The 15820-nt window shown below is 45.0% G+C and overlaps 1 protein-coding gene across 1 annotated transcript in view; it reads left to right on the top strand.

The window, feature by feature from the left end:
* Positions 1 to 15820, top strand: part of LOC135001412 (polyunsaturated fatty acid lipoxygenase ALOX15B-like) — a 131944-nt gene that overhangs the window by 104981 nt on the left and 11143 nt on the right. Inside the window, exons 9-10 of the mRNA XM_063951580.1 lie at positions 9368 to 9571; positions 11951 to 12037. Of these exons, the coding sequence (XP_063807650.1) occupies positions 9368 to 9571; positions 11951 to 12037 (291 nt within the window). The remainder of the gene's footprint in view (positions 1 to 9367; positions 9572 to 11950; positions 12038 to 15820) is intronic.

Raw genomic sequence — 15820 nt, 5'->3', positions numbered from 1 at the left:
TTGCTGCCTGTGTGTCCCTCCTTCTGCCTAAAGAATGCTGGGAGGTATGCACCCCTGCCTGTGCCATGCCCATACCATCTGCTTCTGCTCCTAGTCTCCTATAGATTTGCCCAGATCTGTGACTCATTTGACTAACCCCGCCCAGCGTTGTGACTCCGCCCAGCATTAGCAAATGAGTCACAAAGTCACAGATCTGGGCTATTATATAGGAGATACTTTTCTATAGCTTCTATACTGCTTGTCAGGACACGTGTCACAGTTACACCGCTCTGTACTGATATATACAATAATATATATACTTTTCTATAGCTTCTAGTATTACAGTGCAGCATTTTGGTGACTAACAGTATGTAGTTGTACAGTAGGCCATTGCTGTATCTTGCAGCTCTGTGTCACTGCAAATATCCATCCATTCCATTTTCTTCCAGTGATTTGGACCAATAATACCATTGATTAGAACGAATAATTCCAGTGATTTTGTCATTTTCTTCCAGTGATTTGGACCAATAATACCATTAATTAGAACGAATAATTCCAGTGATTTTGTCATTTTCTTCCAGTGATTTGGACCAATAATACCATTGATTAGAATGAATAATTCCTGTGATATTGAGGTGTTTGTGTCGCTTAGCTTAGCCGTCCAGCGACCACAGTGCACCTCTTTTTCTCTTTTCTTTGCATCATGTGCTGTTTGGGGCCAATTTTTTGAAGTGCCATCCTGTCTGCCACTGCAGTGCCACTCCTAGATGGGCCAGGTGTTTGTGCTGCCCTCTTGGGTCGCTTTGCTTAGTCATCCAGCGACCTCAGTGCAAATTTTAGTACTAAATATAGTATTGTGAGGTGTGAGGTGTTAAGAATAGACTGGAAATGAGTGGAAATTGTGGTTATTGAGGTTAATAATACTATAGGATCAAAATGACCCCCAAATTCTATGATTTAAGCTATTTTTGAGGGGGTTTTGAAAAAAAAACACCAGAATCCAAAACATCCGGAAAAAAATTTCAGGGAGGTTTTGCCAAAATGCGTCCGAATCCAAAACACGGCCGCGGAACCGAATCCAAAACCAAAACACAAAACCCAAAAAATTTCCGATGCACATCTCTAATTTTTATGAGTGAATTAGGTGATCAGCAGTGATCGGCAGCATGGCAAACACTGGTGGTGGGTGCAGGGAGTCAGAGGGACCTTCCGGTCCGGACAGCAGCAACGGAGGGAAGTTTCTCTTCCCTGACGCTGCTAGCACTGTTTATCTAACTGGTCGCATCCTGTACAACCAGGTCAGATAAATCACTTGCTGGTATGGTCGCATAGGATGTGACCATGCCACGCAAGTGGTTAAGAGGGTAGAAAATGGTTTTCAGGACACATGGAGGATTCTCTTCTGATGAAGCTGGGTGGCTTTTGTCCAGGAAAACATGTTAAGAGACTACACCATCACTCTGCCACTCATCTGGATGCTGCCACTTGCCAACTGGATCTGGATATAGACTAAGGTTTAATCAGGGCCGGCCCAAGGCCACATTTTTGGGTAAGCAAATAAATGCTCCTGCCCCCCCCCCCCCCCATCCCCCGAGTGCTTTTGCGCATTCTGAAAAAATTAACAGGGAGTGGTCTCAATGGGAAAGCCCAGCCCAGTTGTAGTGCCCCTTATACATTATACCCACTGCTCTAGTGCCCCTTACATATTATTAAAAAAGGATTACCTTATGTCCCTTGTGCAGAACCTGCCTGGATACTTGCAGAGCAGGCTGTGGTGTAGGGTTGTGTTAAGGGAAAGGTCCCCTCCATGAATGGGATCTAGATGCTACCATCCCCTACCTATGGGCAAATGCCCAACAGGGGAGCCTACCTCCTCACTACCCGTGTCCCCAACATGCAGAGTGCACAGAAGGAGGACTGGGGATAGCGGGCAGGGTCTCACCTCTTTGCAGCGGCTCTTCTGCCACCTCTGTCCCGGGCTCCACAGTCTCCAGCGCCGACCGGACTGCACTCTCTGCCCAGGATCCATCAGCTGGAGGTCCGCATCGTGCCGGCAGTGGGAGGCATTGCAGAGATCCGCTGTGGCTGGCACAAGTGGAATAGGAAACTCCAGCTCCGGACATCGTGCCTTAGTCACCTCCTGCCGCAGCACTGCTCCCATCCCTCTGTCCATGGGTCCTAATGTCCTCAGAGGTCCTACCGCCACTCCCGCCATCCTCATCGGGAATCCTGGGGAGGTCACCGCAAAATTTGGAACGGTCTTTTCTCTATGTACCGGCTCCTTTGCATTGTCAATTTTAAAGTAAACTACGTCTCCCAGCAAGGACTTCTGGGAATGGTAGTTTCTTTGGCGTTTCATCTAGGGATGAGCGGGTTCGGATCTCCGAGATCCAAAACCTCCCGAACTTCAGGATCCCAGCCCGGATCTGAGTCCGGCTCGGAACTTCCCACCAGACTTGGATCCCAGAACGAGGCAAAACGTCATCATCCCGCTGTTGGATTCATTCAGGTTTTGGCTTCCATATAAGGAGCCACGTGTCGCTGTAATTTTCACTCCGGACTTGTAGAGTGAGGGAGACAGACCTCTATCTCTCTGGGGTTCGTGTCTATAGATAGACAGTTAAAATATGGACAGTCATTAGTTAGGCACTATATGGTCGACAGTCAACAGTCAGACAGAGTCAAAAGTCAGACAGTCAAAAGTCAGACATTCAAAGGACCGACAGGGTCAAAAGTCAGTCAAAAGTCAGACAGGTTCATAAGTCAGACACCAAAAACAGAATACATTTTTTGTTTTTCTGTGGTTTTTCTTTACATCTTTTGCCCCATTTACTATCCATGTCACAAACTATTACCTTTCAGTAAAGTTATGCCCGAAGCGTGGTGAGCATAGCAAGCCCGCGAGGAGACGAATTTCACCAAATTTGGGTTAAAAAAATAAAAAAACACGAAAAAACAAAAATTGTGTCTGACTTATGACCCTGTCTGACTTTTGATTGTCTGACTTTTGACCCTGTCGGACCTCTGACCCTGTCGGTCTTTTGACTGTCTGACTTTTGACCCTGTCTATCTTTTGACTGTCAACCATATAGTGTCTAACTAATGACTGTCTATCTTTCAAATGTCTTTAAGCTATACCACACCCATCTCTCTGTGGGTGGTGGCGTTGGATGGGGTCAGTGGGTGCTCTTTAGGAGTGCTGTCCTGTGTGCTGATAGGGGTGCTGTACATGGCTGCAGTCCTGTGCTGTTAGGAGTGCTGTACAGGGTTCTGTCCTGGGGTATTTTGTGCTGTTTGGGGTGCTATACAGGGGTGTTGCTGTCTTATGCTGTCCTGTGCTGTACAGGGGTGCTGTCCTGTGCTGGTTGGGGTGCTGAATAGGGGTTCTGTCCTGGGGTGTTGGGGTGCTGTACAGGGGTGTTGCTGTACATAGGTGCTGTACTGGGGTGCTTTCCTGTGGTGCCCCGTGCTGATAGGGGTGCTGTACAAGGGTGCTGCTGTCCTGTGCTGTACTTGGGTGCTGTCCTGTTCTGTTAGAGGTGCTGTCCTATATGCTGTAAAAATAAAGGAGCAATGTCCTGTGTGCTGTAAAAATAAAGTAACCCTGTGGCCCTGTCAGGAGCTGTAAAAATAAAGGAATGCTGTATCCCTGTCCTGTATGCTGTAAAAATATAGGGGTGCTGTAACAATAAAGGAACACTGTGGCTGTGTGGGGTACTGTAAAAATAAAGGAAAACTGTGGCCCTGTTGGGTGCTGTAAGAATAAAGGAACGCTGTGGCCCTGTCGGGTGCTGAAAAATAAAGGAACGCTGTGGCCCTGTCAGGTGCTGTAAAAATAAAGGAACGCGTGACCCTGTCAGGTGCTGTAAAAATAAAGGAACGCTGTGCGCCTGTCCTGTATGCTGTAAAAATTTAGGGGTGCTGTAAAAATAAAGGAACGCTGTGTCCCTGTCCTGTATGCTGTAAAAATATAGGGGTGCTGTAAAAATGAACACTGTGGCCCTGACGGATGTTGTAAAAATAAAGGAACGCTGTGACCCTTTCCTGTATGCTGTAAAAATATAGGGGTGCTGTATCCCTGTCCTGTATGCTGTAAAAATATAGGGATGCTGTAACAATAAAGGAACGCTGTGGCCCTGTCGGGTGCTGTAAGAATAATTGAAAACTGTGGCCCTGTTGGGTGCTGTAAGAATAAAGTAATGCTGTGGCCCTGTCGGGTGCTGTAAAAATAAAGGAACGCTGTGGCCCTGTCAGGTGCTGTAAAAATAAAGGAACGCATGGCCATGTCAGGTGCTGTAAAAATAAAGGAACGCTATGGGCCTGTCCTGTATGCTGTAAAAAATTAGGGGTGCTGTAAAAATAAAGGAACGCTGTGGCCCTGTCCTGTATGCTGTAAAAATATACGGGTGCTGTAAAAATAAAGGAATGCTGTGGTCCTGTCGGGTGCTGTAAAAATAAAGGAATGCTGTGGACCTGTCCTGTATGCTGTAAAAATATAGGGGTGCTGTAAAAATAAATGAACACTGGCCCTGATGGATGTTGTAAAAATTAAGGAACGCTGTGGCCCTGTCGGGTGCTGTAAAAATAAAGGAATGATAGGGACTCGGAGATATCAGAAATCCCCAAGGAGAGTCCAAGTGTGTCTGTGGTTTGCGATGTCTAGGCCTGACCTTCCCAAGACTGTATGGGAAGAGGAGGCTCCTTCCACCAATTGCATGCCTTCTGCAATTGCTGGGAGGAGCACTGCCAGTCCAGTTGCTGATATTGAGATTGAGGATGTCACTGTAGAAGTACACTAGGATGAGGAGGCTTTTGGTGTAGCTGGCGCTGAGGAGTAAGTTGACGATGAGGATTCTGATGTTGATGTGGTTTGTTTGAATTAGGCACCAGTGGCGACAGTTGTTGTCCAAGGGCTGAAAAAGCCCATTGTCATGCCTGGGCAAAATATCAAAAATTCCACCTCTTCGGTGTGCAGAGCCGGCCATAGCTATAGGCAAACTAGGCAATTGCCTAGGGCATTTGATATGCCTAGGGGCATCAGCAGCTTCTGTTGATTAAAATGATATGCGGCATGCCTATATTCTGTGTGTAGCATTTCATATGCAGATACAGCCACAGTCTCACACAATATATAGGCATGCCACATATCATTTTAATCAGCAGAAACTGCTCGTGCATCCTAGCCACATAGCAATGCAAATAAGATGCATTTTCATTAAAAAGGTATGCCTGACGTTAGCATTGAGGCAAGATTTATGAGGACACATCTGTATCCAAGCACAGTGTTAGTGGCAGTGTGAGTGCTGTGTGCATGTGAGTGGGTTGGTTGTGCAGTAGTGTTCAGAATATGTGTAAGGAGCATTATGTGTGTCATGTAAAAATGCATTAATAATGTGCAACATATGTGTAATGGGCACTATGTGTGTCATGTGTATAAGGGCATTAATAATGTGCGGCATATGTGTAACAGGGTACACTGTATGTGTGTCATTATGTGTATAGAGGCACTAATAATGTGCAGCAAATGTGTAACAGGGTACTACTGTATGTGTGTCATTATGTGTATAGGTGCACTAATAATGTGCAGCAAATGTGTAGGGGACATTATGTGTATAAGGGCATTAATAAAGGTTGTCATAATGTGTAAGGGGCATTACTGTGTAGAATTAAATGTATAAATGCATTACTAATGTGTGCCATTATGTGTAAAAGGTGCTCTACTATGTGGCGTTGCATATAGAAAGGGCACTACTGTGTCGTCTAATGTGAATAAAGAGCAATAGGGTGTGGTGTAATGCGAATAAGGAGTAATTCAGTGTAATGGAATGTGAATAAGGGGCTCTACTTTGAGGAGTAACGTTTATAAGGTAAAGTGATACTACTGTGGGATGTAATATGAATTATGGACACTATCGCATGATCAAATGTGAATAAAGTTGCAATACTGTGTGGCATAATTGGATTTGAGGCTACTATTGTGTGGCCAACGCCCTTGCCAGCAAAAACACACCCCTTTTTGGGCTGTGCGCCAAACGTGTGAACTGTTCCTATTTAAAATGTAGGGGGTACAAACATCAAAATAAGGACTACTATTGGTGAGGGGTGATGGTGCTGGGAAAGAGGTGCAAGGTCAGAGGCGGAACCAGCTGTGGTGCTAGGGGGCACCAGCCAAAATCTTGCCTAGGGCATCATATTAGTTAGGGCCGGCTCTGTCGGTGTGGAATTATTTCTCCACAAATCCGGACAACAGGTGTCAAGCCATCTGTTGCCTTTGTCAATCAATAATAAGTAGGGGTAAGGATGTTAACCACATAGGAACATCCTCCCTTATACGTCACCTGCAGCGCATTCATCAGAAGTAATTGTCAAGTTCAGAAACTTTGGGTAAGAGCGTAAACAGTCCACTGACACCTAAAGCCCGTTTTTCTGTTGTATCCAAGCTCCGGCAATCCACACCTCCAGCTCCCTCATCGTCAATTTCCTCCTCAGTCAGAATCAGAAGTAGTCCTGCAGGCCATGTCACTGGCATGACTGACGAGTCCTCTCCTATCTGGGATTCCTCCGGAGGATCCTTGAGCGCTACGCCTATTGCTGCCACAGCTGTTGTTGCTGCTGGGAGTCGATGGTCATCATGAAATAGGACAGCAGTCACCCTGTTGCAAAGCAGATTACTGAGGCCATAACATCTATGCTGGTGTTAGACGTGCATCCGGTATCTGCCATTAGTGCAGTGGGATTTAGACAGTTGCTGGACATACTGTGTCCCCAGTACCAAATCCCATCTAGATTCCACGTCACTAGGCAAGCAATTTCCGAACTGTACAGGGACATTAACAAAAGTGTCCTCAGTGTCCTCAAAAATGCGGTTGTACCCACTGTCCACTTAACCACGGACAGGTAGACAAGTGGAGCAAGGCAAACTAAGGACTACATGACTGTGACAGCCCACTGGGTAGATGTATTGCCTTCCACAGCAACAACAGCAGTGGCACCAGTAGCAGCATCTCACAAACATTAACTAGTTCCTAGACAGGCTACGCTGTGTATCACAGGTTTCCGTAAGAGGCACACCACTGAGAACCTCTCACAGAAACAGAGGGACAGCATCACACAATGTATACACAAAAATTGGTTGGAAGGGATACAACCCTGGCACTATAAATTTTGTCAATATATAGACAGCTGGAAATGTGAAAAGGACATAGATGTACACACATATATTACAATAGATACAATACGTCCCTCCTAGTGAATTCCAGTGATATTCATTTCTTCGTTCTGTTTTAATCCAGTGTTACTCTCCAAATGTTGTAAAAGATATGAAAAACAAAAATAGTGTATATGTGTAGAACAGACTTATATTCGCAACATTTGATGGAAGCCCTCATCCTCCCGCTAGAAAAATTAAAAGATTTAAGCTGGAAAAAGCACAGAAAATAACTGCGCATTCTAAGATGGTAACACAAATCCCCAAGGAGAGTCCAAGTGTGTCGGCGGTTGCGATGCCTGACCTTCCCAATACTGGATGGTAAGAGGTGGCACTTACCACCACTTGCATGCCCCCTGCAAGTGCTGGAAGGAGCACCCACAGTCCAGTTTCTGATATACAAATTGAAGATGTCACTGTTGAAGTACACCAGGATGAGGATATGGGTGTTGCTGGCGCTGAGGAGGAAGTTGATGATGAGAATTCTGATGGTGTTGTGGTTTGTTTAAATCAGGCACTGGGGGAGACATGTGTTGTCTGTGGGATGAATAAGCCCATTGTCATGCCTGGGCAAAATTCAAAAAAAGCCACCTCTTCGGTGTGGAATTATTTCTCCACAAATCCGGACAACAGGTGTCAAGCCGTGTGTTGACTCTGTCAATCTGTAATAAGTAGGGCTAAGGACGTTAATCATCTAGGAACATCCTCCCTTTTACGTCACCTGCAGCGCATTCATCAGAAGTCAGTGTCAAGTTGTGAAACTTTGGGTAAGAGCGTAAGCAGACCACTGACACCTAAATCCCTTCTTCCTCTTGTACCCAAGCTCCTGCAAGCCACACCACCAACTCCCTCAACGTCAACTTTCTCCCCAGTCAGGAACATCAATAGTCCTGCAGGCCATGTCACTGGCAAGACTGAGGAGTCCTCTCCTAACCGGGATTCCTCCAGAGGGTCCTTGAGTGGTACGCCTACGCTACTACTGCTGCTGCCGCTGCTGTTGTTGCTGCTGGGAATCGATCGTTATCCCAGAGGATAAGTCGTAAGATCACTTGTACTACTTCAAGTAAGCAACTGACTGTCCAACAGTCCTTTGTGAGGAAGATGAAATATGACAGCAGTTATCCTGTTGCAAAGTGGATAACTGAGGCCTTGACAGCTATGTTGGTGTTAAACATGCGTCCAGTATCCACCATTAGTTCAGTGGGACTTATAGAATTGATGGAGGTAGTGTGTCCCCGGTACCAAATCCCATCTAGGTTCCACTTCACTAGGCAGGCGATACCGAGAATGTACAGAGACGTCAGAAAAAGTGTCCTCAGTGTCCTAAAAAATGCAGTTGTACCCACTGTCCACTTAACCATGGACATGTGGACAAGTGGAACAGGGCAGACTAAGGACTATATGGCTGTGACAGCCCACTGGGTAGATGTATTGCCTCCCGCAGCAACAACAGCAGCAGAAAGCGTTCCTAGGCAAGCTACGCTATGTATTACCGCTTACCATAAGAGGTACACCACTGAGGACCTCTTACGGAAACTGAGGGACATCATCGCACAATGGCTTACCCCAGTTAGACTCTCCTCGGGATTTGTGATATCGGACAAGTTGGCATGTCCTGTTTATACTACATGCACCGCCCTGGACCCAGGTACATACTCCCACTACATGCCCCTGTTACACGCCCAGATTTGTAAACTTGCGGAGAATGCCCATAGACTCCTCCGCCACGCCTTTTTAACACTGTTTATTTAAGGGGTTGTTTTTGCGTGCAAGTCTGAGGTAGCAATTTTTACTCTATTGCGTAAGCAATTACAGCGGCAGACATGCGCCATGCGAATTTTGTGCATACACAGTTTATCGATTATAAGAAACTGCAAATGCATTTGCGTTCATCCTTGAATTAGGCCCCATATATTACATATAATGCTTTATGGCTTAATTATGAACTAGGTTTATGTGGACGTGCAGTGGAGTGTAGATATGCTCATCTTGCTGCGATACGCCATGCTGCGCTGGGCTGTGACTATTCACAGCCAGCAATCAATTCATTCCAATTAATTCTGCTTCACAGCAAATATGAGCATGGCAACATCTATATACTGCCCACTTCTAAACAACATGGTAGAGGAAAAGTATGTGGTTCTAGATGGTGCTGTACTGACAGTTCTTTCTCTATTACAGTTGTCTCAAATCCCAGGAGAGAATGCTCCAATCTTCCTGCCCAGTGACTCTGAATCTGACTGGTTACTGGCCAAGATCTGGGTCCGCAATTCTGACTACCAGGTGCATGAGGTGGTCACTCACCTTCTCTATACTCATCTCTTTGCTGAGGTCTTCAACATTGCAACCACCAGACAACTTCCAATGAGCCACCCAGTGTACAAGGTGAGATCTGGTTTTATATCATTGTCAGGGAGTGGGTCATGGCAGGGGCTCTAGTAAAAGGCTAAGGGGCCTATTTATCACCATCCGCATCCAGGATGCGGATGACAGGTGATAAAATCGCCCGAACTCGCACTGCGATAACTGATTACATTGTAGGGATGTATCAATTATCGCATGCAGGGACAGAGCTTTTTCTGAAAAAATACCCCTATATCCTGCTGCGCATGCGCCACCCACGCTGACATCACCGCTACCGCCATCACCCGGTTGACCCCCACCCCATCGCAACTACCCTCGCTCACCGCGGAACCCCCCCAGCAGATCAATATACTCACCAGTCCAGGGAACCAGTCCACGCTGCTTCTGCTGGGATACCGGGTGCCGGATCCTGTGTGCTGCAGTGACCCCCAGTGCTGTAAAGTGCGCTGCCGCTTTGCAGCATCACTTTACTGCACCGGGGTCACATTGCAGCTCTCACCGGAGCAGCGGACACCGGCTCCCTGGACAGGTGAGTATGTTCTTTGGGGGTTTTTTCCTTTTTTTTTTCCTTTTTACACTTTGATCAGCTTGTGTGTCCATCACTGGAGCTGGGTCCCGCTCAGCATTCTCTGCCAGGTCAGAGAAAGCTGGGCAAATGCCTCCCTATCGCAGTGCTGCCCTCTGATCTCACCAGCCTGAGCTGGCGAGATTATCACAGGGCACACTGCAGTATTTTTTCACTTTTTTTTTGTTTTTAGTAAATTTGGCCGCATCACGGGGGTAATTCCAAGTTGATCGCAGCAGGAATTTTTTTAGCAGTTGGGCAAAACCATGTGCACTGCAGAGGAGGCAGATATAACATGTGCAGAAAGAGTTAGATTTGGGTAGGTTATTTTATTTCTGTGCAGGGTAAATACTGGATGCTTTATTTTTACACTGCAAATTAGATTGCAGATTGAACACACCACACCCAAGTCTAACTCTCTCTGCACATGTTATATCTGTCCCCCCCCTGCAGTGCACATGGGCCCTCATTCCGAGTTGATCACTCGCAAGGCGATTTTAGCAGAGTTGCACACGCTAAGCCGCCGCCTACTGGAAGTGAATCTTAGCTTCTTAAAATTGCGAACGATGTATTCGCAATATTGCGATTACAAACCTCGTAGCAGTTTCAGAGTAGCTCCACACTTACTCGGCATCTGCGATCAGTTCAGTGCTTGTCGTTCCTGGTTTGACGTCACAAACACACCCAGCGTTCGCCCAGACACTCCCCCGTTTCTCCAGCCACTCCTGCGTTTTTTCCGGAAACGGTAGCGTTTTCATCCACACGCCCATAAAACGCAGTGTTTCCGCCCAGTAACACCCATTTCCTGTCAATCACACTACGATCGCCGGAGCGAAGAAAAAGCCGTGAGTAAAAATCCTATTTTCATAGCAAAATTACTTGGCGCAGTCGCATTGCGAACATTGCGCATGCGTACTAAGCAGAAAAACGCTGCGATGCGAAGAAATTTACCGAGCGAACAACTCGGAATGAGGGCCTTGGTTTTGCCCAACTGCTAAAAAATGTCCTGCTGCGATCAACTTGGAATTACCCCCCACATTTCCCATTATAAGTATGGGGATTGCGATGTGGGTTACTAGAAAAAAGTGAATTAAAGGGTTTGGAGCAGTTTTTCATGAAAACGGCTCCAAATGCCCTTTAATAAATTCAGGTGATAGTAAAATAATGTGAAAAGGGTGTAAAAACACCCTTTTTAACATTATTTTAGTAAAAATAATGTTAATAAATAGACCCCTAATGCTTTATGCTGTATTTTATTATGGAGGCTTGAGAGATGTCTCCTGAAATGGAGGCACATCATTTTCACTTCCTTCAGCAGAAGATCTGCATTTAAATGTCAAACTGAGGCATTTTATTGACTTATTTTGTGGCTTAAAAAAAGAAAATATTTGGAAATGAAATATGAGAATGAGATAGTTGGACTAAGCATAGTATGGTTGCCAGTGAAATATCAAGATATAATTGTAAACATGTTTTATATGTTATATTTCCTGTGCTTAAAAGGAATCAGTAGGAGTTACCAGCGTGCGGGTTGCCAGCTGTCAATATCCCAACAGTGGCATCCCGCCCGCCAGAACGCCAGCAGCAGGGCGAGCGCAAAGGGTCCCCTTGTGGGCTCCCTGCACTCATCATGCTGTGGGCTCAGTGGCTCACTGTGCTTGCCACAGGATCTATTCCTGCTTGATGGCTGTCATGGACAACACCCATGAGTGGGAATAGTCCTGTTCTGCTGGGATTCCAGCTGGCGACAGCCAGCAAATTAAATGTATCCCATTTAAAATGAGGTCTATATTGGATGGTATTATATATATGCTAATATTTTTCTACTTTTCCAGCTAATTATTCCACATCTTCGTTACACCCTTGAGACCAATGTCCTTGGCAGAGCTATTCTCTTTAATCCTGGAGCCCTTTTTGATCAGGTGAGATCCTCTATTATACATAAGTTACAGAAAACTGGCAGCTTACATGGTTTTGAGTCTGCATGTTAAATTTTACAATAACTTACTATTTGGCTTGAATATAGAAGCTGAAGCATTGCACCAGAACACACATCCAACACCTTAGGGTAAATTTACTAAGGTGGAAGATTTTTAGAACTGGTGATGTTGCTGATAAAGCTAAATATTTATCGTATATACAACCCTTTATGAGGTCTAAGAACACTGTACGCTGTTTACTTAAGAAGTACCGTAAGGGTACGCAAGTTGCGTAACGATCGCTCAGCCGTAGGCGAGACGCTCAAGCGTCACGTTCGCTCACGGCCCAGAGATCACAGACAAGGACGCTGTTGGCTATGACTAACGTAATGATTCGCTATGGCGTAGCGGACGCTCGAGACCACGAGGAGATCACCAGCGGCGCAGACGCTCACAACGCAAAACCTTTATATCTATACCCTTAACAATGAAATACACAGTAAACCTTAATGTAGAGACAAAGTGTAAGTGCAACCTTGTGTAACCTGATTAACTACAAAGCTGTTTGAGCGTCACCGACACTCAGAGAATTCTTAACACTATGAGAAAATACACAGATACTTGTTTAGGGTCCAAAGCCTATTAAATGTATTATAACTAATATACTTGTAAAAAAAGGAATCACAGTACAAATAATACACTACAATATAACAGAGACTTCATAACCAAATAACTACACTATAAATACAATACAATACAATCTAATCAAGGGAAAATACGAGAGAAAGAGTAGAGAGAGAGAGAGAGAGAGATGAGATGAGAGAAATGGCTCACAGTAAGACAATGATTACGGAGAAAAACTTACGCACAAGGGGAAACGATCGCATGCGCCTGGACATCCAGCACCCGATTTTCAGCAATGAGAACCGTTGAAGAGTGAGAGCTGGATGTGGTCGGCCTGCCTATTTATGCCCCACACACAATGCAATCTAATGGTCCCTACAATCTGATCGTCCATTGGACACAGGAATTCGGCTTCGCATCATAACAAAAGGTCATAGGTTAATTCATACAGGTGGGCTGTGACGATTTCCAACTGCTCAGGTGGGAGGGAAACTGGGTTTCCCGCCGCATGGGTAATAAAGTGCAAATAAAGTAAATGTTCATAAACTTCTTATGTCCATAACTATTCGCACGAGCGATTGATCTGCTTCAAACCAACACCGGAATATTTCTAATTAAATATTCTTCCGATGGATACTAAACACCACTGTATTACTCCTATCTGACCCTTCGTATCAAACAAAGAGGGATTCCTCTGTTCATAAACATTCTATATTAACCAAACTTTCAGAATCTATCAAAGGGACCATGATCTACAAAATACATTATTACTGAAAGTATGTAACGATTGAGTCGCACGCTACAACCACATAAACTCTACCGTAAATACGCATACCATGCGCCTGCGGGTGCCCGCGACTGTGAGTATGCGCACGTACGGGAGAGCGTACGCATGCGCAGCACGGACCTGTGTGAGGTGCAAATATGGTAGTGTGCATAGAGATATTTTTCTGACTTTGACAGTCCACCCTTTGGCAGTCAATAATAACTGCCACTTCCTGAAAACATTTCAAAAGGAGAAAAATATATGTCAGGGGTTAATTCATTTCCATGGTTGGGTGAGGGAGGAGAGAGGAGTAGGTGTGAAGAGGGTATGACCTAGTGTGATAGCAGAAGCATGTGTGTATGAGTCCATGTTTGGGGGGGTCATGTATCATCGTGCCGTACGTGTTGTAAATCAAGCTTCGAGGTATTGCGAAGTATACATTTGAATTCCTTCTTATCCTGTGGTACAGGTCTGTGGATGGGCTGTCAAACTTTACCGAGCTCTTTTCGGATTTTGAACAAAATGGGGAGCACATTTTAGTTGATGATACATGAATGGGGGGATATGTGATTGCTGATATCTGTGCCTGTATTCCCTATACTATGTGTGTTATTACCTGAGGGTTGTAGAGATGAAGATGAAGAACACTTATGGAAAATGCAATGATATTCTATGTCAGGTAAATGTACATCTGTCGTCGAAGTTTTGTTCGGTATCAGTTGAAAGTCGTCTTCTTTGCGCTGTTTTGCTCATTAAGCGTGAGCAATAAGCTTTGTCAATGCCATTAGATTTACAAAAAATGTTGGGCTAGCGTAATTTTAAGAATTCTAGGGAAACTGGGGATCCATGGCAAAGTTCATCAAGTGTCCATATCTCAAGTGGTCAAAACTTCGTCTTTGGTCTATCCGTTGTCTGTATAGCGTCTCATCAACTTCCTCGTCCAAGGGGGGTCTTGTTATCTTGGAGAAAAACCAGAAAAACAGGTGAAAGAAACGGACCGTAGAAATCGCATTTTCATCACATCATTGTTTCTATCATTGGGTCGTAAATCAAATCCAGGTTAATTACAGTTTCCTCACTCCTCAAACTCATCACCCTTGTACTTTGTTTGCACCTCATTAAAGCCTGCCCGCATCTAAATATCAATCCAATAGATATAACAACACCTAAAATACATAGGAGAAACTTTCCAACATCCATTATGACTCCTTGAGCCCAGTCTCCCAAACCGGAGAACCAATTTCGCGGGTTCAACCATGACACCCAACCAGTCAGCTCATTACCTACAGCAGCAAGAGTGAGATTGTGTTTTCGGCGAAATTCCCACTTTAATTGGAGAATATCGTCCATCTTTTGGTCTATGACCTCTACCGGATCCTCGGTGCTATTCGTGATATACGTGCAACACTTCACGCCGTACTGTGTTGCCAATGTAACACAATATCCGCCTGTCACTGCTGTGAGGTAATTAAGAATCATTCTATGCTGTACCAGTTCTGTTTTATAAGCTTGAAGTTCTCTTCCAGTGTATCTAAACGTGTCATCATACATTTCAGTGATATTATCTAACAAATTGGCGAGTGCGGAAATGTATCTATAATTCATCACTCCTCGAGCGGTGCGAGTGAAATCTAACGCCACCAGAACCTGAATCCCGGTGGATTCATGGATCAGATCAGAGGCCGGATGCTCTAACCTTTCTGACAGTTGTCTTTTAACTCGGTGCTCGTAATGAGTGTGAGTATAAGGAGCTTGGGCACCACGGTGTATGTCTTTCATTTTGTCATGTGTTACAGTCATCACTTCAGGCAATACTTTTCCAATATAACACAATCCTTCAGAGTTTGGGGCAAGCCACTTGTACGCCTTTCTCCCGCATATGAAATATGCATCATCGGGGAGAACATATGGGACGGAGAAAGACATTACCATATTACACACCTTCCAGGTGAAATCTCCTAGCCCTAATTCTTCCATCTGCTTAATGCACGTATCAGGTTGTACGATATGTGCACAGTATCCTGGTGATACTTCTCCAACTCTAGTGATCCTATTTCCTAAGGTGTATCTATACCGGAAAGATTTTCCTCTACTGGCTATGTGGCGTACAAGCTCTGTATCTGTAGGCATTCTATCTGCTCTATGTGAAAAGGTCATGGTGTGGTTACTCCATGACACTTCCCAATTTCCCGGCTTTCTGGGATTGGAGATGTTGAAACATAATAGGGACCTATCCACGTGCTATTGGTGGAGCTTCAAACTAGGAGGGCTGGAGATATTAAACCTCCGGTCCACCGGTCTCCCACCATTTAACTCAAATACCTCCCCTATCGTTAAAGGAAATGGTACTAGCCCTGATTTGCTATGACCCTGAGGTACTTGGGAGCATACCCAAC

The sequence above is a fragment of the Pseudophryne corroboree genome, chromosome 2 (assembly GCF_028390025.1).
Source record: "Pseudophryne corroboree isolate aPseCor3 chromosome 2, aPseCor3.hap2, whole genome shotgun sequence".
Classification (NCBI taxonomy): Eukaryota; Metazoa; Chordata; class Amphibia; order Anura; family Myobatrachidae; genus Pseudophryne; species Pseudophryne corroboree.
This window is presented reverse-complemented; position numbering and strand designations above follow the sequence as displayed.